The following is a 27,795-nucleotide window of genomic DNA, read 5'->3' on the forward strand; positions in this document are numbered from 1 at the left end:
CTTGTTTAGCCGAATTTTGAGTATGTCCAAGGATGGCAATTCCACAGCCTGTCTGGGTACCCTGAAACCAGTCTTAACTGCTCTTGTGGAGAAAATGTTCTCCTTTAAGTACAGTTTGATTTTTTCACTTGCTGCAGTGTGTGACCATTGCTTCTTGTCCTCTCACTGTGCACCTCCAAGAAGTCTGATTCAGTCTTCTCTGTAATCACTCATTACGTCCTTGAAGACAGCTCCACTCCCTACTTTTATTTCTTGAGACTAAACAAACCCATCTCCTTCAGCCATTACTTGTGTATCTTTTTCTCTAGCCCTCTAAACCATTGTAGTGACCCTTCTCTGGACCTGCTCTAGTGTGTCTTGTACTGTGGAGCCCAAAACTTCATACTCCAGATGCTGTCTCGCAAGTACTAAATAGAGGGTTATAACCACTTTCCCCTGCCTGCTGGCTGCATGTGTGTTGATGCCACCTAGTACATGGTCCACCTCCATTGCTGCAAGGGCGTGCGGCTGATTCATGTTCCACTTGACAGACACATTTAATCCTGAACTTTAGAGGGATTTAGGTCACAGATCCACTCTTAGACTGTTGTGAATGAAAGAAACACAGGAAAAGTTGAAATAAAGGCTGGGGGGAAAAAAAAAAAAGGATTTTATGATTGCTGCAAAATGGCATGTTGAATGTGGCAAAAGGCTTGCTAGTGTCTACAGGCATCCATGAAACGCGTTCTTAGTGAGTGCTATTGATTCTACAGTTGAAAAGAAACCTGGAAACTGCTGTGTCCCAAATGTTGAAATATTGTGCTAGCAAATAATAAATTTTAATACTCCTTGTTGGACTCTTGCTCAAACACTGGAAATACATAAAAATGAGAGGACTTCTTATGTGCAGTTACTTAAGCTTACCGTTGTTAACTACATTTGTTTTATTTGGGCAAGAGCTTGAGGACCGAAAAGGAGATACTGTGCCAGGTCCAGACACAGACTGTGACTCTCTAGTACCAATGAGTTTAACAGTGAAGGAACTCTTAACTGTTGGAGCAGTGCAGTATATTTCATGAGGAAGAAGAAAAGTCCAAAGTGATAAAGGCAGCTGTAGGCAGCTTGTTCTTTTCCAGCTCTGTTGATCTGGTAGCTGCTCAGCCCATTGAGTCAATTTTTTTTTTTTTTTTTTAAAAAAAAAAACAACTTACCAGTTTCTTTCCTTTGTCTCTCACCTTTCCTTTCTCCCCTCCCTTAAATTGTCTTTCAGTAGGTTATGTTCCTTTATGACTTGGGGAAAACAGCACTTTGCATCTACTTGCTATTTGTGCACTGGTTTGTATATTTTTAATGGCAGAGTATCAATTTGACCCTTAAAGTGCATTTTTTTCTGGGAAACATACACACTAAAATCCATTTTATTGAGGAGAGAAGAGAGGAAAAAATGATGATAGAACATCTACGTCATTTACACATCCTATCTGAAAAAAGTACCTTGAAATATCAAATCTTCATCTTAATTGTAGAGATTAAAAGAATGGTGTGGGATGTGCAACCCCACTGGGTTCTCCTACTGCAACAGCTGCAGCTTATGGGAATGGTTTTGGAAGTGGTCCTGGGAGTTAAGTCCTGCCCTCTGCTTAAAGGAAACACGCCTAATTTAGAGAAGGGGTCTGAGATAGATAATGTGAAGTGCACTCATAACGAAATAAAATAAATTTTAACCAGAACAGGTTAGCAGAGATGTTTTAATCCAAAACTGAAATTACTCAGAATATTATTAAAAAAAGAAAATAAGTTTTGTAGAGCATCCTGTACTTCCTCTATTGCAAGAAGTTTATCTGGAGGCAAAATTTCTCCCTCAATATTTTAGGAAGGTATTCCTTGCAGGTGACTGTAAATAGCTTTTTGCTGTTCTTGTTTAGGAAATCAAGTGTTGTTCAGATTTGTCCTGAGTGTTGTAGGTTGGCTTGGAGTTTTTTGTTTGTTTGTTTAATGACTACTGCATTATGCATTATGTGAATTTACCTTAAAAAAATAATTGTAATATTGGGACTACTGACAATTTAAGTTTAAAGAAAGACTTCAGTTGGTTCTGAAGTATCAAGTACCATGTTTTACCCTAAGCTCTTATTGAATTTTTTAGTGGTTTTTTTTTTTTAATTCTGTGACTTAATATGCTTGTAGGAATACCAGTTCCTAGGTTAAGTTAGTTTACAAGGTTTCAGTAAAGGTATTTTTGTCTCAACTCTTTCTTATTGTTCAGTGAATAATCTACTGCATGCTAAATAGTCTCTTGTGGCATAAGATGGGTAATGGTTCAAGCCCTAATAAAATTATAAAGCATGTCATATTTGTGTCTCATACCTCATTTACTTTGCACTTCACTGCTATAAAACAGTTAGCAGATAGAAGTGAAACACAGAACCCTGTGCAGTGATGTGAAACAGAGAAATATGCTGGTAGTATGTTATCTTTGATTAAATTGTAGTTTGCACATAGATGCAGGACTATTTGGCTAACCTTACTGTTGAGAAGGGAGTGGGTTGACAATAGTCTTTCTGTGTGTCTGGACTTTTTGGATAAAGTTTTTGGGTTTTGTGTTTCTGTTGGGGTTTTTTGTTTGGTTTTTTTTTTTTTTTTAGTTTGAATTTTTTTTCTAGACAGTAAACCCAAACACTTAAATATGAACTTGTGGCTAGGTCTCCTTCCATGTCTGGTTGTGATTAGAGTTGAAGATAATTCAAAAATTTAAAAGAACGCAGAAGTGTGGTGCCCTTGCAGGAGTTCTGCAAACATGTAATTTTATTATTTATATTCTTTGCTAACGTAATACTTCAAAGCTTATATTAACTTCAGTATGAAGTCTTTTTGTCTTAATAAAAGTATTGTGAAAAGCCTATATTAATGTGGTCTTTCTCTAGACAATTTACATGATGTTCACAATAGTTGGGAGTAAACATTAATGTACAGATAAACATTTGTGAAGCTCTGAAACAAAGGTTTAATGTAAATGTACATTGTTATTAATTTTTTATACTGTGTATCTTTAAAAGGAATGGCTGTGGGTTAAAAGCTTAAAAATTTAAATAGCATTTACTTGCATATATACTGGTAACTGTATTGTTTTGAGAGATCTCATAAATAACAGTACTTTTTCATTGGCTGGAATCTGTAGTGAGTCACAGTGGTTCTAATGTGTCTAAACAAAAAACTTTTATATCAAACAAACCAAATTGCCCAGGTTGAAATGCTTCTTCCAGCTTTTGATTACCCACAAGTCAGTAGTAGATATAAAGCTTGATCAGTAATCCTGCTATATAGAAATCAGCTGATTTTATATAAATAAATAAATAAATAAAGTATTAAATATACTATTTGTTAGTTACTGAATGCTGATGCAACTTCCTGAAAAGAAGTAATTGTATTGCCATCTTCTGTTCCCTGCTAAAATTTATTTGGTGTTTTTTTCAGGTAAACATCAGAGATTTCTTTTATTCACTAAGCTTACTTTATTTTTTGCTGATGTTGAGTTCTATTATATCTTCTCACTCTTGAAAAGAAATATTTTGAAGTTTTGAATTTGAAGGTTGGGTTTTTTGGTTTTTGGGGGGTTTTTTGGTTTTTTGGGTTTTTTTTTTTTTTTTTTAAAGCTACTGTACTTGTAGACTGTCCATTTGTGATGATCAAGACATGGTTAAAAACACAGGCGCAGGTCCCGTAAGCCTCTTTGAACCTGGGTGAAAAACAGAACACTTATTCTTTAAGTCCAAGAAAAGGAAATTTACAGCAATTGCTGTTATTTATATCTGTGGGAAAGCAGCCTGGTTGGAAATAAGATACAACTTGCTGTACACGTGCACTGTGATATTTTCATTTCATAGGGTGCGTCAGCCATAATGACTGTGTTTTACATCATCAGGAGAGTTCATGGATATGGGTTGGGAAATGCCGGTTCCGGTGTCCGCTTGGCACACAGTGGAAACTCATGGCACCTGCACTTTGCTGGAACACTGGGGGCAGTTGTGGGGATCAGCACTAAGTACGGTGCTTTGTGCATCTTAGGAGATGACAGAAAGGGCTTCATAATGTCTTTACATTAAGAAAAGAGCCATCTAGACAAAAAAAGGGGGGAGCAAACCTGAAGAAAGTAGCTGAAAATGATGTAGAAGTAAAGGAGCGAAGTGTCACTGAGAACAGCCTGTGCCGAAAGATTTAAACCAAAGATAGAGTATGTGCTGGTGTGCTTGCAAAGTCTCTAAGCGTAAGATTTGAAGTGGAACATGGCAATACAATAAAACTGGGTGGCTTGCCCAGTGCTTTTTTTCCGAGCATCATTCTGTCTTGCAAAGGATGACTCCTTACACAAGAGACATGGTGAATTACATATGTACATACTCATACATCATCATGTTTTCCATCCCTATTTATTAGCTTACCACCCAAAATGATTGTTAGGGTATTCTCAACTACAGACATCTTCCAGAAATCATCACAGAAACAATCAGTCCTCTCTCTGGGACACAGTGTGCCAAGAACACGATGAAGTACTCAGTGTCTGAAAACATATGTCTTGGTGCTAAATGAGGACATGCGCAAGCCACCTGAAATCCTTTGGGCATGTTATTTTAAGACAAACAAGTTGATTCATTTCTGCGAGAAGTTTAAAGCATCCAGGAGATGATTCAACCAAATTTGCAGATTTCAAGTCCCTTTACAGTCACAGTGAATTACTGTTTTCAAGGATTACTGTTTTTTTTAGGGCTGGAGACCCTCTGGTTGGGACTTGGCCTAGTGCTCAGTATTTATTAACCTGGTGAAAGAGGTGAAAAATAAGGTAACAAAATATGACCATGATACATATTTAGTCAAGATTAAGAAGGGGATTTGAGAAACTCTGGTATGTCAGTATTTAATTGGAAGTTTAATATACATGGTGACTCCTAGGAAGCTTAATTCTGGAAGATAAGATTTCACCTATTTATTCAAACAGTTCTGAAATCTGCTTTAATATTTGGGTGGGCAGCCAGAGAATATTGTAAATGCTGGCTAGAGATGGTTGTTACTTTTTTGTTCATACTGATTTAACAATGAAAAGGGGAAACTGAATGGTAGAGTGCACAAAGAAGGAAATAATGGGTTGAAGTGGCCATGGATTTAAAAACAAAGCTCTGAAGGACAAAAAAGAAAAAATTATCAATCCATATTGAGACACCTAAGCTACCAGTTATGTTTGTCAAAGCCTTCTGAATGTACTGGGAAACTTGAAACTGTAGATAATCTAGGAAGAAGTAAATCATAACTGGGGTCATATTTAGGCATCTGCATTTAGGTGCTTAGAACTGAAAATCTTGATGATTATATCAGAGACCTCTGGTTACATTTGTCCCATCTATTTGATTGGGTTTTATTTGTTTTAAGGCATGTAAAAGAATTTTGAAATAATAGTGACAGAACTGATATTTAAGCATGGTTTCCATTTTTCAAGAAAAGGCTGAGGCTAATTAGGAGAGAAGGCTCAAATAGCAGATGGCACTTGTATGAATATAAATTATCTATATAGGAACACTGTTAAAACAAGGATTTAATGAATACCGTACACATCTAGTGATGAATAATAAACTGGTTTTGAGATAACTAACTCAATGCTACAGCTGATGGGACTGAAGCCAAGTGGGGTTAGATGTTCAGACTCACAGGGCAAGTGTTAGTAGAGCGATAAATAGAGTCCAGCTTTATTTGTTCTAGGTGTATACCTCTATTCCAGAATCTGCTAAACCTCAGCATAGTTGTCACCATTGTTGATGGCTCCTGTGTCCTCAAAAGCCACTGCTATGCACACCTTCTGACAGGTGAGCAGCTCTGCCTCCCTGAAGGTCCATCACTCTGGAATGACTTGAGATGCACTGGAAGGCCCACAACAGGCAGGGAAGAGTGGCTGACCTCCAATGCCTGTGTCCTGCAGCTATTGCTGAGGTGGTAGGGGGACTGGGCATCAGTAAGGGCCAGCGAGGAAGGCAGGCTGGTCACAGCTCTTCCTCGGTGGCACAGTGCTGCTGGGGGCAGGCAGCAGGAGGCCGCCACTGCCATGCAGTTTGGGGTGTACTTCAGGGGCTGCTCAGACCCCCCAAGATGGACTTATTCTGGGATTGCTGTAGTGGGGACTTGCCATTTGCGCTCATACCTGTGACCGTGGGGTTGTCTGGATACTAGTGTTCCTGCAATAGAAAAGGGTGAGAGGCTTACAAGTGACCATCAACCCCCGAGCAGATGGGTTTGTGTTTGTGGGAGATGAGCATATGCTCTTAGAAATAAGCATGTGACATCTGCTTTCAGTCTGCTGTAAGGTTTAGTGCTCTTCAGGTCCCGAGCCTTATTCTGGAGAAGCCAGCCAAACAGCATCTCATACTGGCCTACTTTTCATCTCTCTAAAGGACTAGGGAGTAGCTGGCATTCTTCTCTATTAACAGCTTAAGGACTGGGTGACTTTTGAAGTTAACTGACAAAATATGAGATCAAAATATTTTTGTGGTGCTTGCTGTTAAAGAGTGTTACTTAAACTTCCTAAGAAGTAAAAAAGCATTTTGAGTTAATAAGAATAACATCTGGAAATTACACTAACAAGGAGACGTAAGGGGCGTCATCCATCCTACTAAATTACTCTCACTTAGTTTGCAAAATATCTGACTCCCTTAGCAGTACTGTTGCCCAATTGGCTTCGTGGAGTATGAGAGCTTTCTACATTCCTCACAAGCATCCGGCATTGGACATGATCGGAGGCAAGCTACTGGGAGAGATAGGTCTATATTCCTAAAACTCTGGATGAGGACAACAATTTATTTGGAATTTTTCAGCCTTCTACTGCCTTGAAAAATCTCGCCTGTGAACATAAGTGTGCCAAGGTCACTTCTTATTTGTGGTTCTGTCAAGTGAAAAATGGACCTCAGCAAGAGTGCTCTAGCCAGTGAAGCTCAAACTGTGTTCTTGCATAAAACTGAACTAAGTTTAAAGCTATGTGTATTTGGCGGTTCATGTAGTCTTGGAAAAGCATCCATTTATTTATTCAATTGGTCACAAAATGTACTTTCCTCTTTACTTGTTTTCTTGTCCCTATGGAGTTAATTAACTAAGTGTTAGATGAAAAAATAAGGACTGTATTTTTGGAACAGCACATTGATAATTCTGACCTTTGCTCTTTAGACACCTTGTTCATCCATAAATCTTTATGTAAAAGAAAAATGCACACTGGATTCTGCTTTTTTAAAATTTACTTCTACCTATCTTGATCTATCTTGAAAAATAATTATTTTCTTGAAGCAATGCCTGCATTATACTACATAGACTGCAGCATTAATTTAAAATGGAAAAAAGTCATACTGTGGAATTGTGTCTTGATGTCTACAAATGTGGTTTGTCCAGTTAACTTTTTAACCATTGAGGTGAAAGTCTTTCTGTTCTACTCGGGCTACTCTCACTACTCAAAAACAGGTTTTTGACAGACCTTTAATATCAGTTGCTGGTAATTTCTGCAGCAGTATGTCTAACTTGAGAAGTCTAACTTGAGTGATCTGCTTTACTAGTAGTAGAATTATTTCTTCCCTTCAGTCTAACTGTACACATCATCATTTGTGCATGTAGTATTAACTGCGCTTTCTGTATCTCATAGTGTTGCAGATGTTGGTATTCAGTGCTGCTATTTTCATATTTAACAAAAAATCATTTATTTCAATTCATGGGGTTTTTTTTAAATACAAGGTGCGGCTTCTGTAATTTAAAAGTTGTCAAAAGTGATCTGTAGTTCTTTTGGGATCTGCCCTGAATTCTTGAAAGTTGATGGTGGAATTCAATACCTGTATGTCCCAATATGTTTGCAAATTAATTATCGTAGGGGTGAAGGATTGAAAGGGGCCATTTCTATTGAATTAAGTCTTGTGAGCATTTATGCAGCTGCTCATTAGACAGTCATCAAACCCCACCTTAGAACAAGTTAAATTTGTTTGCCTCCACTCTTGTCTCCACTGTTGGAAGATTGATACAGCAATAGGTTTCTTAATGTCTTGTGTAAATATATTCATGCTTTATTTATGCCCATTGATTTTAGTACCAATATTGACCCTTAATGTTAACATTTTTCATGCATTTATAGAGATCTCTGGTCTTTTCCAGATGGGGCAGGGAGCCAGGCAGTTCTGTTTTGCTTTCCTAACTTAAGTTCTCTGTCCCCCTAATCATTACAGTAGCTTCTCTGTGCATGCAGCACAATTTTGAGTTAAACTTCCAGGAATGGGGGTGATTGGAGCTGCACACAGTGCTCCAAGGGGAGAGGCTTTGTACTGAGGTATTTCTGTGGCCCTGTTTTTACTGTAACTATATCACCTGGTACTGATTGTACCTGCTTTTTTGCAGTGAGAAGGCCTAGACATTATTTCCTTCTTCTGTCATTTCCAGGTTTTAACTCCCAATTTACAGCAGAGGCTCTTATCCTAGCCTCAAAATGCATAATTTTGCACTTTATACTGTTAAATTTCATCCCACTTACAGTAGTCCAATGCTCAAAGCAATCCAGCTGTGCCTTCTGCTCTTTCTCTGATTTAATGTTGTTTCACAACCTTGTGATGGCACCCATTTTGGCGCTGTTTAGTACCAAAATTTGTACTATAAATATGTGCATGTGCACACAAGCACACTCTTATTTTACCTTTTCTTTTTATATGCTAGTAGTTCTCTATTGCATATTACCTGCCATCTACTTTTGCAAGTTTCTTAGATATCTAAGCCTAGTCTTCTCCCCCGTAAATATGGTTATAGCATAGTTAATGCTATGATAAATCCATATGCATTATAACTAATTCATTAGTTGGTTACATACCAGTTTGACATGATATTCTTTGATAAATGTACTTTGCATTTTATCCCACTTTTCTCTGTGATGTAAGGTATTTTTTTCTTGGACATTTGTCCTGAAGCTTTTCATATTCCTGACATCAGACTAATCAGGTAGCTAATTTTCACCTCTTCTTAGACATAAATATTAGTTTTCTTTTTTCCTAGCCTAGCCTAGTCCCTGTTATCTCTTCCTTTTTATCCTCAGTTTATCAGATTACTAAAATACAGAGCTGCTTTATCAATCACACTGACTTTCAGTGTTTCCTGGACGGAACTGGCTCTTCAGTAGTGAGACTGGTACCTAGTCCATTGTGTTTCTGTTACTTCTGTAATGTCCAGTTTCATTCCCTACACTATTTTTCGTCCTGTTGCCCATGATTCTTGCATTAGTGCACAAATACTTTGATTGTTGTCCTGGTTTCGGCTGGCAGAGAGTTAATTTTCTTCCTAGTAGCTGGCATAGTGCTGTGTTTTGTATTTAGTATGAGAATAATGTTGATAACATGCTGATGTTTTAGTGTTGCTAAGCAGTGCTTACACTAGTCAAGGACTTTTCAGCTTCCCATGCTCTGCCAGGTACACAAGAAGCTGGGAGGGGGCACAGCCAGGACAGCTGACCCAAACTGGCCAAAGGTCTATTCCATACCATATGATGTCATGCTCAGTATAGAAACTAGGGGGAGCTGGCTGGGGGGCAGCGCTTGCTGCTCGGAGACTGGCTGGGCATCAGTCAGCGGGTGGTGAGTGGTTGCATTACTTGTTTTTCCTGGGGTTTGGTCATGTGTGTGTCCCCCCCACATTGTTCTTCTTCTCATTACTATTATTGTTATTATTATATTTAAATTATTAAATGGTTTTTATCTCAACCCATGAGTTTTCTTACTTTTGCCCTTCTGATTCTCTCCCCCATCCCACCATGGAGGGAGGGTGAGGGAGTGGCTGTGTGGTGCTTGGTTGCTGACAGGGGCTAAACCACAACAATTATTCCGAACTAACCATTCACAGTTTCTTAGCTGAATTAATTCCTGCACTACCTGCATCATCAGTCTATCAGCATTACTGTTTTCCTTCCCATCCTCCTGTATGCTATCAACTTTTGAGTTTCACTGTGAGACTTCCCAGTCACCACCTACTCATCCTCTCTGCTGTATTTGGGAGGAGGCCTGAAGCTTTAAAATGTTTTGTTTGTTTGTTTTTTAATGTTGCTTTCAGTAGATGTTTTTATCAAGTCCTGTGTCCTGATTTAATGTAGTTGACAGAGTTTGGGATAAATCCACCTGTTTCACACATGCCACACTTGATAACTATTAATGGCAAAGGTTACTTCCCAGACAATATGGAATTCCTGGTGTTTGTGCAAGAAAGGTTATCTGTATTTTTAAATCCCTTAAGGGTGGTTGAGGTCATACTTCTCCTTCTTCCCACATCCAGGAATTAAAAAATGACCAAGTGCTTTGTCAGCATAATGCAGTCCTCACAAGTCAAACTTGGGTGCCCACACAGACATCTGGCTATGCATAGGTGTAGAGTTTGAGCAGACTATGACTACAGTGGAGCAGCAAGAGAAGGAGAGAGCAGGACGAGATGCTTACACTACCCTCCTTTCTGCCAGTAGTTGCCATCTTCTGCCTGTGAGTCTCGGGATTTGCTTTAGAAAAACAAAATGACAGCTGAAGCATAATGATGTGGTTGGCATCTATCTCCTCTTGATTTTATAGGACCTGTCTGCCACATTGCAATGCAAAAGGACTCGAAAGGGCAGAGGGACTTTGAAAAAATAAAAGGCTGGTAGGGTTGGGATTAGATTAAATTTAGTCTGCTGTGCTGAAATCTTGTGTGAGCAAGCAGCAGGGAAGGTGGTGAGGATTTAGGCCTCGGGAACAGCAATTTAATTGCTGATTACCACCAATCACTTTCCCAAATTCCTTTCCTCATCTACTGGAACAGTTGTATTTATCAGCCAGCTGTCCAGGGAGATTTCTGTGTAGAAATTGGCTGGAACTCTTGAACCCTGGATCCGAGTGGTTCCATGGATATTGTAAATATCACAGATGAGATGCTGGACTCTTTAATGCCAATGTAAGTTTTGTTAATGACTTGCTAGGGTCAGGATTCCACTTACATTTACATATGTGTTGGTCTTTCTTTTGGTGGTGCTCTGAGGGTGGGAAAGAATTCGATTGTTTATCTAAAATGGTGCTGAATGGATAGACTGATCCAGTGCTGCCATCTGGATTCACTTTCACAAGGGAAAATATGGAACAAAACTCTTGAATTTTTTTTTTTTTAAATTGAAATCAGAAGTCTTGAAAGCCCTCCCATTTTACTGTTTCGTACGAGGGAAGAGCTGGCAACTTCATGTTTTCTCAGTTGAAGCAAGTTATCAGATTTTGAATATGCTACAATATATCAGGACTGCTATAGGTAATAATGCAGTCATTATCAAAGATATGCTGTAATGCATCATGGACTGACATTTTCAAGTCACTGTGTAAATGCGCCTGACACGGCTTTAAAAGAAATAAAACAAGACCGAAAGCTCTAGTGTTTAGTCTAAAAACACACATGGCTGTGGTTGCTGTTTTAGCCTATGTGGGCTAACCGTGGAAGCCTTTTGTCAGCTCTCCGGCCTACTGAGTGGTGTCAGCTTGATTTGTGTGTTAATTTGCTGACTTTTCGGTTTGATGTTTTCTGTTAAAATTCACATAAAGAGCCTGTGTGCTTTTGCTTTATTTAGCAGCTTTCCCTAATCTAAATGCTCTTCCAAAGACTGCCCTTGGTATCACTGAAACTAAGAGAAAGCGCTTTCAATGTTTATTCACTGTTGGAATCATTTATTTGCCATTTATATGATACTGAAAGGATGCAGGCAGATGGAGAGCCTTGTAAAGTGACGATATAACCAAACTCAGAGAAGAAATGCAATGGCAGTCTTACAAGATCTTTCCCTTATGGAAAAATACTGAATAAAATGATCAGTGGTGTAAGCCATGAACCGCCTAGCATCAGCTCAGCCTAGTGCCTTCCTGGCACCAAAGCTTGACCTGTTTAAGTTAAAGGATCCTCCTCACTCCATCTCACATGTCCGTGCTCTTTAGGTCTGGTTTGCTTGAGGGAGATGACTTGTTACTGTCAGAGGCTGCCAGGAAACAGCCCTGGACTGCATCTCAGTCCAGACTTGCAATTAAGATGGTGTTTTGACAGCATATTTCCTTGCATGTTGATGGTATGTGTGATAGCCTGTGATGATTTTCTTGGGGCAGATAAGGTACTATGGACCTTCCTCCCTGGAACAGATCACCTCTAAAATATAAATTGATTGAGCAGCTTAGCCGGCACTTTAATGTGTGGAATAACTGCTAATTCTGTAGTGTTTGTGTGGCCTGAATGACTCCCCTCATGCTCTTCTGTTAAGGAGAGATCTACAGGCCAATGTATGGGCACCAGGGTGTTTATTTTCAAATAACGGGTGAAATCATGCTACACTTACTGCATCCCAGAAACTGAAGAGTCATGCCTTGGAAGCATCCCTTCCAAGAACAGCTCCAGAAAACAGTTCCTTGAATCACTAACATGATCTATATTTTTTGAGTCAACACTGATCAAAAATGCACCCTCAGGAAGCAGCTGGAGGGTATGGGTTTGGTGTAAGATAAAAGGCTCACAAATTCCCACTGGACTTCTGATAAAAACAGAAAGAGCAACCATTGTTTAGAAGTAGTCATCAAGTATTATTTCCCTAGCTTAAAGGAATGTCCCTCTATGTCTGAAAACAAAAAATGGTTCTACCCTTTATGTCAGCATCTGTTGTGTATTGTTAAACACCTGCCATACCACATGCCTTAAGCTACAATTCATGGATGAAGTAAGTCTTTGTCCTGACCTGTTGCTGCAGCTTGAAGTTCCCAGTGATTGCAGTGAAGCTAGGATCAGGCCCATAGTGGAGAGAGCCTCTAAAGTTCTCTATAGCCCATTCACTATAATTTAAAAAAATCTACGTTTGTATTTGCCACTACTGAATGCTGTGTCCTGTTTTCGTTCCCACAGGCAGAGTGACCCCAGAACAGCTCAGCTCATACATTCAGCTTTTCAGAAATAATCTCAAAGCTTTGGAGAACCATTGTGGTCTTCTACAGCTTGTGCTGGCCACTGTCCAGACTTTGAAACACCCCCAGACTTCCAAATGGGACAACTTCCTTGCCTTTGAGAGATTACTTCTGCAGGTACATATTATTTGAATTTATTTGACCGAAGTAAAAATGTTCTATTTAATTTTTTGAATTTCTGATGAATTCTATAGCTTGTGTTTTTTATGAAGAAGTGTGTTGGATGTCTTGCCAAAAAAAAGGCTGTTCCTTATTGCCAAACTGGTAAAAGGAATGGCAACCTATATAGTTAATCTTTTATAGTTTTGTCTAAGAATAATTTTATAAACAAAAGGGTAGACATTAAAGGTGAAGTACATAAATATCTGAATTGGGTGCTGGTTTTACATCTATATGAAATTTCAAGCTGATACCACTTTTCGCATTGGATAGGATTATTATTGTTGTTGTTACTGTTATCATAGCTATCGGTCTGAACATGCTGAATCAAATGCAGAGGGGACTTTGTTACTATGTGAGTGTAAAACTTGTGTAATTTACTGAGCAGATGAAAGTATAGTAGAAGATTCCATGCACCAAGAGGGTGAGGTTTCTCTTGCTCACAGCTGTCATTTACCTGCAGCTTTTCCCACCACGTTTTTTACAGCATCCTGTTGGTGACCACAGTATTATTTACATACCATTTTGTATCGCACTTGGATTTCTTTCAGGAAATTAAGAGTTACTGGTATATTGAACTCTATCCTACTAACCTTTGGAGATGTACCAAACAAAGAAGGAGTTTTTCTAAGAATCTAATAGAGTTAATTTCTGCTGAAATTCAGGGAAAGCTCAAAACTTTCCTCCCTGTGCTGCCTCTTCTGCTATTGTCTTGTTTTTAGAGGAACCTTCTTCTGAAATCCTAGCAAGAGGCAAGTCTTCATGAGCTAACTTTTAATGGAGTTAGTCAGCCTTGAATGAGTGAAGTTTATAGTGTAGACCTCAACTAAAACCAGATATTTCTTTTGTAAAAATTAGCTGTCTTTGTCTAGATGTCAAAAACAAACCAACAACCCGACCCACCCCCATGATCTCTGGCAGCAGGATATAATCTCTGGTCCTTTGAGAAGTCTCAGCCCACACTTCATAGCTTCGTAGTCAATGAATTTCTGCAACATTTGGGGGCCAAAAAATGCAAAACTTAAATAGTAGCAAGCCCTTATCTACATTAATTTAAAAAAATATTCTCTCTTGGTAAGACTGAAATATTTTTGAATAACATAGGCAGCCTTCCTTTTCTAGTTAAGAAACAAACACATCTCAGGTAGAAGAACTCAATGCAGTCATTTGGTTTGTCTGGACTGTAGAGCATCGACTGACAGCCCATAGTCCCCTTCTCTCTCCTGCAGTGACTCATGTCACATAGCTCTTCTCAGAAGCTGGCTAAGTTCCATCTTAAAACCAACTGAGCTTTAGAATCAAAATAAAGCTGCAAGCTCAGCATTGTTTTCACAACAACAGTCAGCTGCCTATGTATAAGCCATGCTGTAAATCATTAGGGAGTGGAAAAACAGAGGTAAGAATCAACCAAACTATATATTTCGTAAAAAAAGAAATGTATAACAAGCACTCTCAGAATTGTAGGTGGCTTTGGATTATACCCACTGCTTTCTACCCATCATATTAAGGTAAAATGTGTTAGCCAAAGCAAACTTTCTAGGCTAACATTTGTAACTGTTCCTTAAGCACATACTCATTTTCAGTAGTTCAAACAACAATTATTTTGAATTACAGAATCTGTACAGCATGTATCCTTTTACTGACTCTATTTTGAAGACAGAGTCTGACATGCATTATCTGCTTCTGAGCACATGGCCTGTCTCTAATCTGTCGACAGGGGTTTGTAGGAAGAGTAAAATACTGAGAGGCCCAGAAGACGTCAGAGATATTTTTATTTTAAAAAAATCAACTAGGACATTACATTGTGAATGGTTGGTACATAGCACTCTGCACTAAATTTCATGCCAGGGTAGTTTATTTCAGCAGTACTACTGAGAAATTCTTTAGCACAATTGTTATGTTTCAGATATTTTAAAATAATAAACTTTAAAAAATCATCAATAAAAAGTACTTGTTTCAACATGAAAGTAGTATTGTTACTATCCTATATTGGAACAACATAGAAGACAACTGTTTGTGAAAGATCTACTGGGAATAATATTATTACACTCAGACAATGTAGGACTTCTAGATTTTTCACTGATGGATGCATGTCAGACTCCAGCTGATGCCAAAGGAGATAACCCAGTATAAACAGCTGGTGTTAGAATTCTCAGATTTCCCGAAAAAATAAATCTGCACCGTTTTGGAATTTCTGTCATTACTGGATCTTTCTGATGGGTCTCATGATCCTCTGCTAAGTCTACTTTGTGCTTTTCAGAAAAACCACATTGTTGACATGAAACTGTTAGTCTAACTCTTACATTGAATAACATCTTCCATTTTTCTTCTTCTCTTTACTCCTTGATTTACTCCTTGCAGTTGATGTTGCAGATACTCAGTTCTAAAAGTGGCCTGGTAGAGGTAGAAAGCAGCCCACTTCCAGTATTTTATCATAAGTAAAGATCTGTAACTACATTTTTCAGACCTATGTTGCCTGAGTAGGTTTTTTACATCTCCAGCAAGGAAGTTCAGTTTTGACTAGAAGTCCACTGAAAGTCAGTACAGCTGCATACTTACTACAGAGTTGTCCTCTCCTTAACTCAAATGGATGAATGGTCTGAGAGCGAAATTGGATTTTGATGGGATCATGGCCTTGACCTCAAAGGAAGAGGACTGTGTGCTGGTTAAGAGTAGAACATCAGAATGATTCATCTTGTCGATCACAAGTTTTCTCTGTGTTCTGCTGCTCTACCTCTGCACGTGATGGAGCTTTTACTACCCAGAAGTTTTAAATGCTTTGTGAATTGAAACAGTATATCCTCCTTACCAAGGAGATATCCCACCCCATCGTATTTTCCTTCTCTTGAGGTCGTCTTTCTATTTTTCTAATTCTGACCATCCATAAAACTGATAGATGAGAAGGGGAACACAAGCTAAATGCTGCACCATGCTGCCTGCAACTCCCCAGTACTCCCCAGGTGACTGCCTTGTTTTCCTTCAAGTGAGGATTTAAAATTTAGGGAGGTAACAGAAAGTAAGAAAGAGTGTTGTCACTCCCTACTTTTCAGCTCTGTTTAGCTATATCCCCTGTTCTCCTCAAATTTATGACTTCCGTGGAGGTTTATTAAGCAGTAGAGGCCCATGAAATACAAAAGCACAAGAAGAAGAGCTCTCTCCAGAGTTGAAACAAAATGTGACACTGAGAGAGGAAAAATATTTTTTGCTGTTTTTAACATATACTGCTCATATATTCACTGAGCAGGGATTTCTGCCTCCAAATTCAGTGTATAAATACCCAGCAGAAGTAGACAGTGTGAATAGAGCCAAGTTCACAGGTTCAATCCCTGCTTACTGCAGGGGGGTTGGGCTCGATGATCTCTCAAGGTCCCTTCCAACCCAAAGCATTCTATGATAATGTGCCCCAAGGCAAAGTGCAGTTGCTCTGTGAAGGGTACTGCTCTGAAATTCCCCAGGTTGGATGCTACCTCTTAGAACTAGCTGCATCCTTCTGGCATGATCTTGCTCTCCAGATTTAAGGGGAAAGTACTTCTTATACAGAGTAGTAGTCTATTTTGTGAATAGCCCCATCCATTTAAATCCCAAGGTTGGGGTTTATTCAGTGCAAGCAAGTTTATCAGACCGAGTTTCTAAAATAGCATGTGGAGTACTTCAAATGCATTTCCCCCCAAAGAAAACAGACATTCTCCAAGCAATTTAAAATTCTGCTGCTGTACTTTGGAGTGAGACAGAAGAGGAGGTGGAGGATTTAAGTTGATTCCAAGTTTCTGTAGGTTGCCACAAGCAAAGACACTGTCATGTTAAAAAGTTGACTCTTAGTACTGTCATTTCTGTGTGGCAGCAAATTCTGGCAAGAGTTGTATCAGTTGGCACTGCGTGGCAGCTAAAGGTTCATTCCATCTTGTCCTCAGTTAATTGTCTGGTGCACATTTTTAAATGCTAAACTGAGTGGATTTAAAATGCCAGGTCCTGTGTGTACTGTGTTTAGCTCCCATGCTAGAAAGTTCGCAGTGTAGATGCCTTTCTGTAACATAAAGTGACTAGTAATAACTCAAATGAAAAGAAAAATCTCTTCCACAATATTATTGGTATTTCTTGCTTTTATTCCTTACAAACAACTCATACTTTACCAGACAGTTTTTTGCACTAGGACTGTTGAAAGCAAACAGCTGTTTTGACCTCCCCCCCAAAAGGGGAAGGGGTATGTTTCTTCTTTAAGATGAGGACATTCTCTTCTTTTTTGAGATGTCTGGGCTAAACTTCATTTTAAAACTGCAAATGTGCCAGCACTGTTGTCTTAAAATAACTGCATTGCCCAAAGTAAGGAAATATGAAAGATTACTAAATTAATTGTTATTATAGTGTTGGGGAGGGAATTGTTGCTTCTTGGGGCTTTTTTGTGGCACAAACTTTTTTGCACCTGCTGACCAGCATTTCAGTTTACTGGGAAATGAGACAACTTCAGCATTGACCTAGAAGCCATGATGCTACCATTGGATGATAGTACTGTCTAAGTTTTGTTTTGTGATGCTGATTAATGACACATAATCTCAAGAGTAATTGGAATTAAAGGTTATACTAAAAAAAAAAAAAAAAAAAAAAAAAAACACCAAACCCCAACAAACCCACAAAATCAAACCAAAACCAAAAATCCCCAACACATTCGCAGTTTCATTCTATAGATGAAAAATGAGAGTGTAAACTGGGTACTATATTGTTCTGTTTGGCTATAACTAGCTTTACGATGCGTATCCAGCTAAAAATCCTTTCAGCTCTCACCTGTTTGAATTGTCTGACTTCTCAGACTTAAAGCCCCTTGAACTGGGACCAAGTCCCCTCTGAGCTTTGAGTCCTTTCATGTCCTGCACTGTCTATGAGGTAAGTGCCTTACTGATTGGGACAGTGCTCCCACACAAAGCATGTCCAAGCTATGGCATCAAAAGCGTCGTCAGTGAGTATGGAAATGGCATGCTTCTAGCAGATAAAACGGACGTGAAAATGTGTATCACCGCCTCACACACGTTGTCCTATTGCTCTTGGATTCGAGCTCATGATCAGCCTACCTAGCTCAATGATGTGTTACTTGTATACTTCTAGCCTCTGCCAAGAACATACAGGTGGGCACTGCACATCACCTTGACTGCTTAGAAAACAAATACAGTGCTGTAATGCCAAACAGGAAGCAAAGATAGATGGCAGCCCATCTTGTAAGATCTACCTATAAATCAAAGTTGTCATTATGTGAGAATTCAGTGTAAGATATGTGATGTATCTATCAAAGTCATTACCTTCTAAAGTTAACTTTAGGAAGACTTGGTCATTTTTTAAATTTTACAGGTTCTTTTTCATTCTTCTTTTTTCAAAGCTTTGCTATCATAGGAAAGAGAACACTAATATTTTAGCAAAAGTATCTGGAGTTTTTAGGTGGCTCCTGGTAATAAGTAGGTCAAATACTCTGATGGTGGAAGCTATCTACACATGCTTACATGGAGAGCTTCTGAGAGTATAGCATTTTCATGTTTAAATTTGCAAATACTAATTAGTTTTGTTTTGTTTTAGTTCTGTTTTCTCATTTTGGTGCTGTAAAATTTGGCAGAAGACAGATTTTTTTTTTTTTTTTGTCCTTGGTGTCTTGAGAAACAAAATATAGACGTGTTTTTAAGAGAAACAGAAACTTCATGCCAGATGGTCATTCCAATGTTTTTATTTTTCTGTTGGCGGAAAATGGTTATGAGGTTAATAAAATGACATCATTCTTTCTTCTATGAATATCAGAGTGCAAACTCACAAAAAAAAAGTAGTGGAAAAACTGCAATACAGCTGAATGTTATACATTGTAGTTAATGTTTCAGTAGCAAGATCTAATGGCTTGGGTGTTGATAACCATTCCATCTTGTGCCGTGATTCTCTACCATTTTTACAAATGCAGGGTACACATGACTCATTATTTAATCAAGGATGACATTATTATTTATTTGCACTTTTGGCCATTGCAGAATATGGTAGGCGTTGTTCACATATGCATGCCTGAACAGGAACACGTGCCAATAAATTTGGAAACTATAAGACACCAGCTTGCAGACTTTCCCTGCCTAGAACTCATTGTAACTTTCGGACCTCTTGACTTTTCTACAGGGTACAGTAATTACTAGGTGGCATTTATTGACTCGAAACTGATATAGACCAAAAGCTTAAGCATGGGCTTCAGGGCTGCCAAAGCAACCAGTTTGATACAAAGCAGTGAGGAAACAGAAAAGCTTTTGGAGTAATTCCTCTTGCTCTGCAAGAATAACTCATAGTTCAGCTGTAGTGAGACCTTTATTTCTACATAGAATAGATTAAGATCAGTGGCATTCCTTGTTATTATTATTTATATTGCTTTAGTCTATGTGTAATTTTTAATTATGTAGCTCAGCTCACTGCAATAAATTGTTTTTTTGGTGGCCTGCGATGTTGATCAATAAATCTTTTTAGAAGAGATATTGCAATAGTATTTGGCAACAGGACCCATGATGTTAGCAGCCTGTAATGAGAGATGTTATATTAAAAAAAAAGTCTTGAAATTAGATCAGTCACTTTTCAACATAAAGTTACATATGGAATGAATTGTCTTGGTGGGAGTCTTGCATGATACCATGTTGATTGCAAAGGTCATCCTCTGGTATTTGTTACCTTTTGGATGAGATTGCAGTTTGGACACTGATACACATTCTGTCTTACACAGCTAGAGAATCAAATGTAATTTGTTGATGACTTCTGAAGAGAAAGTAGTCCTGCAGCAATCACTTGCTTAAGCTTCCAAATTATTTACAGTAAATTCTTATTTAACCATCTGTTTGTTAGATTTGCTCCATTTAAACTGGGAGTCATTTCCAGAACTTGTAAACCCATTTGGATTCTGCCTTTATACATGTGGTATTTTTTTTTGAAGTATTTATTCTACATAAAATTTAAGTTAAATTTCATGGCCTTGCTTAAAAACTGGTGTATACAAGCTCTGAAATAATGTTCCTTCTTGTCACCTGCCTTGCATGGTCTCAGTTCATTTCTTTTGTTTACTCAATGCCTCTTACGTACATGATACCTTAAGTTGTTTTTAACAAGAACTCAGTTGTGTTTATGTGTGTTCTATGCATTTCTGTAAAACAGAGCCTTAAACTGCTGGGGACATCTCAGGGCTACAGCGATACAGGTAAAACAGTGGCCTGGATTTGTGGAAGTGCTGAGTTGTTTTAAGTGTCTTTTGGTTTTGTGCACCTCCTGTGATACTCTACAGAGGAGGAGCTTGTTGGTTACAATTCATATTCCATGTTCTCAGGGAGCTCAGTTATGGACCTTTTCCCAGGTCTGACATGCCAGAATTAAGACATTCCAACTAGTTTTGCTCAGAAAGAAAGATATGTGTGTGTGTATTTTTTTTTATATATGTATATATAAAAAAAAAATTCTTCTAGTCTATACATGTGTATATATATATATAATTCTTCTAGTCAAACTAATTTTCTGTGAGTAGAATGCTCTGTCAGTCTACTTTGAAAGCAAAATAAAATATGGGTAGGGATTGTTTTAACACTAAATAAATCCTTTGAGAGTGAACAGAAGCTATATTGCTACTGACAATTTATTAATCTCTTGAAAGAAAACTGTTTTAAGGTTTTCTAACTCTGGCTGACAAGGGGTTAAAATATCTTAAGTGGGGTTACCATATCACATGGGAGTTAAGAGTATCTTTCTGTATTCTTGTCAAAGAAATGTGTTTGCGTTTGGTCTGAAAAATTGCAAAGTATTGCCATTGTGGCTCTCATTTAAAAAGTAAAGACCTCCCTCCCTCATCTTCTGAAAGCAAATATTTTGTATCCAGATAAGAGTCACGTAGAGCCTCTAAAATGAGCACTTAATAAAGAAATGGCTTTCTTAAGTGAACAAATGTCCACATCAATAAAACTTAAGAAGCCTTGTGGGAAGAAGAGGCTAAACATATTAAGTCAATGGGAACTGTTAAACTAATTCTATGTACAAAACCAAAATACTTGCTGTAAAATAGAAGAATCCTAATGTATAAATGATTGTAATGGGAGCCAGCTCTTGGGGAGGGGAAAAAAAAGGCAAAAAACCACTACCACCTCCTCCATACACACACACATTATTTAGATAGAAGTTTAAACAATTAATAGGTTTTTTTCTTGCCAGTTTTTGTTTGAGATGCATTTTGAAATTACATGGCAGTTGATATGTGGTTGGGCCATGTTCCAGAAGGGCAGCACGATTCTCAGTTTCCTATGAACACTTGTCACCAGAGATAGCTGGAGCCCTTCACCAGCCCTGGGGAATCCCTGTGCAGAGCTACGGCCCTGCCTGTCATTTGCCATTTTTTCTCCTCTGTTACTTTTCTCCTTAAGATATAATATTAATTGTAAAAGATAACATTAATCAGGCCGAAAGGCAGATGCCCTCGCACCGTGTCAGTGTATGTGGAGTAGCTGCGGAGAGGCACGATATTAACAATATTGAATGAGTCACCGTTTACTCTTGCACAGATAATAGTGCTCCAAGAGGCAAAGCTTCTGTTGTGCGCTCCTAGCAAGTCCTTGCTTTGCTGTATGCGTTGTTCCACTGATAGAGAGTTGCGTACTACCCGATTTACGTTAGCGGCAGGATCTGCTTTCCAGTCCCTATTCTTAAGGAGATTGTTGCTACCCTCACAAAAAAAATTCTCTTATTTCTTTTTGTTATTACTTGCACAGGTCAGGCTGAGTAGTGAAATGTGTTTTAAAAGAAGCAGTCTTCCAAAAACATGAGAAATGTCTCCAACAGACTGGGCAAATCTCTTGACTTATTAACCTGCAGAAAAAATGGCATGTACTATTTCAGATCTAACAAAGTGGAAGATTCAAGCTCTCTTGGCAACAGCATGTTATAATATATATGGGGGTGTAGGGACCTGTAAGCGATGCCTTTTTAGGTGTGACTTTAATGGTCCGTAAGTGCAAGGTAAGCAGTGCAAGAGTGCAGATTCCCTTAGTCCATCTTTTTGCCTCCTAACAACAGAAATCCCATTAGCTATGCCCATTCATCAGCCTTCTGATGGACAAGTTAATTGGCAAGATTTCACTGAGTACTGAACCAAGTGTGTTATTGTGGTGTTTAGTCTCTGCTAATCAGCTCATTAATTTGGTGTTAATTGTATGTTACTGGACAGGCAAAGTGGTATATGAATGGAGATGGGGAGGTAGGCAGCTCCATCTGTGCTCTAGCATTCTATTTTCTGTCCATTTTGTTCATTATGATACCCATGTTTTTTGATAAAAAGACTTGTTTGGTGTATTTTTTTGGATGCTTTCAGTCAAGATGGTTCACTCAGCTTGTCATAGTCTAGGTTAGAAAAGCGGGGTTTTTAAGAAGATATGCAGGGTTTCTTAGCTAATAATTCTAACTGGATTTTGCTTCTGCTATAGGTTCAGAGCAGGACTGCATTTACCTTTTGGGTTTTGTCTACTTTCACTAATTATATTATAGTATTTAAGGAAATGAGCGTTGCCATATCTTTACAGTCCATGTGTTGTCCCTAGGTAAGATTCCAGGTACTGTTGTAATCATAATGAAATCAATACCACAGAGCACAGCATCTAGTGAGAACTTTACTCATAGGAACTGCTTATCATTGCGGTGGTTAGCTCAAAGGCAGTAAATCACCTATCAAATATCTTATCTGCAAAGCAGTTTGATAGTGCCAGCACTGCATCTCTGGTTTTGAGTGTGATTAGATTAGTCTGTCAGCTTAGTTTTCCTCATTTTTTGGGGAATATACTTGATTATTTGCCACAGACTGGCAAGGAGAAAGCAGAGAAACAACACAACTGAAAATTAATGAAAACTTTACTGTGGGCGATATCCAAAATTAACAGTGGGGCTGCCATGTTGCATTCCCGCTGTCTCCCCACCTTAATGAGCTGCATATTTCCCTTTCCACTGGCCCACACACTTCCTTGGATCACAGACATTTCTGGGCACAGTGTAGATGCACAGACATACAGGTGCACACTGAACTGCTTTTTCCCACAGTCTGGGTTGTCTGGGCATTAGTCAGCCCCAAGCTGGAAAGCGGATAGTCCCATTGGCATAATACCCATCCCTAGCTGTAAGCCTAGCCTCTCAGTTTGTCTTGTGTCCCACAGAATATGCTGAGAGATTTTTGCCCCAGAAAAAAAAAAAAAAAACAACTTTGGTGAAGTCTTGGTGTGCTTGTGCAAACATGTCTTTGTGGCTGCTGCCTTCAAATCACAGCTCTTAACCTCTGTCTGCATCATCTGTTCTTGGTCATGAAGCTCTTTGAAGGCACAAGTGTGCTCAGACTGAGGCTAATATTTTTCCCAAAACCATTATTTGGAGTAGGAAAGTAAGTATATTCTTAATTTGATTTTGCTTGCTCAATGGAAAACAAGGTGGTGTTAGTTTTCTGAATTGTCAGGTCAGCCAAGATGGTCTAGGGCCTAAGTACTTTTTCTAACTTCAGCTTTTATCTTTTACTTGGTGAAATTGAACCTGCAGCGAGTTAGAGAACTCCCAACACTCCGCCTTGTTCTTGGCCATGTTTTCAGTGAAAGCGGGTCACGTCATGTCCCCTTCTCCACCCCTAAAGGAAGCTACACAAAGAGACAGTACTATAAAACAAGTTGATTGGCACTCAGTCCAGCTATGGAACCATGGTAGATTTTCATTTGTTATAAATTATGATACCGTTGTTTGTAGATGTATAGACTTGCTTGATATATCATCTGGTTACCTCCAGTAAAGAAGGCAGGCTCAGCTCTCCTTGTCTATGTTGGAAAAGCAGGTCCTGTTTGAAGGTAATGTGCTGACTCAGCCAACAAAACCTTAGTGGAATTTTACCTCTGCAGTAGGTCATGAAGAATCATTTTTAAAATCAAATCTGGCTTGTCAGATGTCTGCCTGTATAGTATTCATTGCCTTGTGTCTTCTTGGAGGTGACCAGTTACCTCCGCTTAAACAAAGTTGTAACCCTAACTCATGCCTCTTGGAGAGGTGTAAAATGTTAGGATTTAATCAAAATGGTTACTACCACCTCTGCTATCCCACATGTATGTGTAACAGACAAATGACTCAATACTGGTAGGTGTTCCTACATGTTCCTGAGGTTTCTTGGAAAAAGGAGAGATATTTTTTTATAGTGGTTTTCTTTCTTTAGATTTGCTCCAGTTCATGTCTCTTCAGCTAAGTTACCTTTTATTGCCATGACGTTTCTCTACGGACTTTCTCAATCTAAGAAGATACTTCTTTGGAAGCCTGCCTGTTTCACCTCATGGCACCGTATTTGGGTACAAGAGTGTTAAAGTCAGCATGCTGTAGGCCTGACAGAAGTGGATTTTGACTGGAAGCTGCCTGCTGGCTGTGGTGTTCCCAGCTCGGTGCAGAGCAGCGTGAAGGCTGATACAAGACACTCTGGTGTAACAGGACTGCTTCCTTCTCATTTGCCCCCTGCCTCCCCCCAAAAAGCAGAAGGAAATACTTGCTCCATACCTAGAAATTACCTGCATTTACCTAGTCTGAGGCTTCTGTAGCATTGTTTTCTCTGTGTTTACTCTTTCATGTATTCTGTAAGAATGCTTTGTTAATTAAAAATGTAGTAGGCACAGGAGGAAAAATGAAATTTCTCTTTGGGTGTCCCCCCCCTGCACCACCCATCCCAGGGTGTTTGGTTTCGTGTGCCTTTAAAACAAATAGCATATGATTCTGTGAGTGTTCTGTAATTCAAAGTAGTCGTGTTGCCTGCAGAAATGAAGGGTACCGCACACACGTAAAACTTGTACTGTATTTTCTAATGAAATACGACAGCCCGTTTGTGCAGCTGTGTCTAATAAGGCATGAATACAGTTAACTGCTATTTACCTCCTCACACTCTGTTTGGAGTACAGAAACGCTGTACATTCAAATTAGGCACTTCAGTATAGAAATCTAACTTGGACTATTGATGGGAAGTATTTCATAATTTTGTAGCAGGTTAAAACATATGGTTGTAGTTAGATAAATAAATGGCTTAGTCCATAAACTGCTGCCATTCAGCGCAACTGTCGGGTTGATGTAGATTTATCCTTCAGGAGAATAAAATGTAGGTAATGGATAAGTAATAAATGATAGTCTGGGTCTCTGCCTGGGGAAGGGAAAAGTTTCAAATTCTTTTTAATGAGGGCATTAGTAAGAGAAGAAGGAAAGGTAAATGTGCCAGAGATGAGAAACTCTCCAAATATGACTTAATTCTATCCATCAGTTTCCCTTCTAGTATTTCTTCCCTACCCATCCCCAAGTCTATGGAAAGTGAAATAGCTGCTGAGCTGTAGGCAGCAAAGGACTCAGACATACTCCATAGTTTCATCTGACTTACCCTTGCATAGTAGTGCTGCCTTTCCTGAACAGAGCAGAAGGGTTCTTCTCTGATAAAAATCAGGAACATTTTCTTTAAGTTTTTTAAAATGTCTCCAGTTTTCTCTGAATTTCTTAACCCAGTATTCTTCTGCAACACAGGAACAAAGATAACACCATTAAATTTGGGAAGATGTAGGCACTGTATTAAGTGGGGTTATCAAATGCTGTAGCTATTAAATGTATCTGCTCAGAATATTGTTTTTCAGTTGTCAGTAGGATCAGAGTGTAGTTAAAAGAAAAGTTCCCCAAGAGAGACTGGCACAGGTCCTCAACTGCCTTTTTATTAACGGATATTTTAAAACTGGCTATGGTGTCCCTGGTGACCAGGCTCTCACTGGCTTGATTTGCTTTGGTTCTGTTTGGTTTTGAAAGTACGTTTTTAAAAAGGATTCATTTTAACAGATACAGTTATGAGAAAACTTCTGAAAGTACTTGCAGAATAAAAAAAAAAAAAGTAGATAGCTAGAACTAAAATTCTTGGTGTCATGTACCACTACCTAAAGTTCATTATCTGTAATGGACAGTAGCCTTAGCTGGGTGTAAGTCTTCTGATTGTGACTATGTGATACATAGGAATATATTTCAAAATATATGTTCTTGTACCAAAAGCCAGGCAAAAAGCTCTCTTAACCTTCTCACTTGTTTTAATTGAATTATCCTGCTTTCCCTCTGTGTAGGTTTTTCCCCAGACTGTAGATGGATGTTCTGTCCAGGTTATTTCATTTCTAGAATTACTCAAAAATACTCAGTACACAAGGTGTCAATACACAACGCACAAGCACCCTGTACTCTGCAGTAGTTCTGGAGAGCTTTAGAACAACTCAGGTAGCACCTTCTGTGTTCTCTTATACTGTTACTCTAGGCTTGTCTTGTTGAGTGGTTGGCTTTTGCCAGAATTATTGGAAAATTGATGCTGCTTCTCCTGTGTCACCTGGAAAAAAAGACTGTTTGAGAATCTACCTAGTGTAGGAGGGAAATGGTTCACTGCATCTTCTCATTGCATCTACAGAGACGGTAGCAGATACACAAAGACGTGAGCTGCTGCTACTTCAAGGGAGTGTCAATCACTGACGTAGGCAGTTTTGTATTGTCTACATACTGGTTTAGTATCATCTGCTTGTTTGCTGTAGAGAAGAGCTTGAATGTACTGAAGGCACATGCGCCAATATTTAATTGGTAGGGGTCTGACTGCATGCATTGGCAACAACCGTGTAGATTGGGAAGCCATCATGCATTTCAGGGGACATCATAGCTGGCATGTCTGTTAACAGGATGCAAAACTTCAATGTTTTGCTTTGCGTTCTGATTTCACCCGGTTTTTGCAGCTACACAGAATGAAACTTTTTCTGTATGAATTCAACCTGGGTAAGGCTATCAGTTTGAACTCCAGATATCAGCATCTGCAAAATGGTTTGGTTGCCCCTGTGAAATTAATTGTTTGCTAGCCTGTCACAGTGTGCATTTGTGTTTTATCCATAGCCTGAGCAAGATCTCTATCAGAAGTGATCACTACGGGAAAATGAACCATTTCCTTAGTATCTGATGGGTGGACTTAGAGAAGTAAAGATAAGCATGGATTAGTGTGCCCTTTCTTATCCTGCTTCCCTTCTGTAAGTCAAAGAGGATACGCAGTTCTAAGACATCAGTAAAGCACTCTTGCTGGGCAGTAGTTATCTTGTTCTTTTCCTGCACGTGCTGTTCATAGTAGTTTTATTTTCATAAAATGTGTAGAGGCAGAGGATACCTGTAAATCTTTTAACTCTTAAATGTTTTCAATCAGTAGTGGCACAGGAACTGAATTTTGTCTTTAAAAATACAAAAGCTAGACTGCTGTCTCACAGAGAGCGCAAATGTTTCACACAGATGGGCTCTCAAATGATGATGGAAACAGTACCTCATGGATGACCAGGTGACCTGTTTTTCTGTCCTGAAGAACTAAAAATTATTTACATATTTTTGTTTTTAAAACATTTGCATATCATCTTGGTGTGATTACTGGCACATGTTCTATTGATTCAACTTTATTGTCGCATTATTCTCTTGCATTCAAGGGCCACATATGCTCCACATCTGGTGACCATTCAAGGGCCTTTTGAAAAACATCACCACGTTTTTGCTCTTAGAAATGCTTAAAACAAATATTAGCTCTTGCATCTGCTTCTGCTGTTGGGTGCAAACAGGATGCACTGTGCCTACTGTCCAGTTACAAAACCACCGAAGATAA

General features: G+C 38.8%; 1 protein-coding gene across 1 annotated transcript in view; it reads left to right on the forward strand.

Annotated features, from left to right (window-relative positions):
* The window catches only part of SCFD2 (sec1 family domain containing 2), a 207,605-nt gene that overhangs the window by 43,450 nt on the left and 136,360 nt on the right, over window positions 1-27,795 (forward strand). The window contains exon 4 of the mRNA XM_075709141.1: window positions 12,913-13,088. Coding sequence (XP_075565256.1) covers window positions 12,913-13,088 — 176 coding nt within the window. The remainder of the gene's footprint in view (window positions 1-12,912; window positions 13,089-27,795) is intronic.

Source organism: Pelecanus crispus, chromosome 4 (assembly GCF_030463565.1).
Source record: "Pelecanus crispus isolate bPelCri1 chromosome 4, bPelCri1.pri, whole genome shotgun sequence".
Taxonomy (NCBI): Eukaryota; Metazoa; Chordata; class Aves; order Pelecaniformes; family Pelecanidae; genus Pelecanus; species Pelecanus crispus.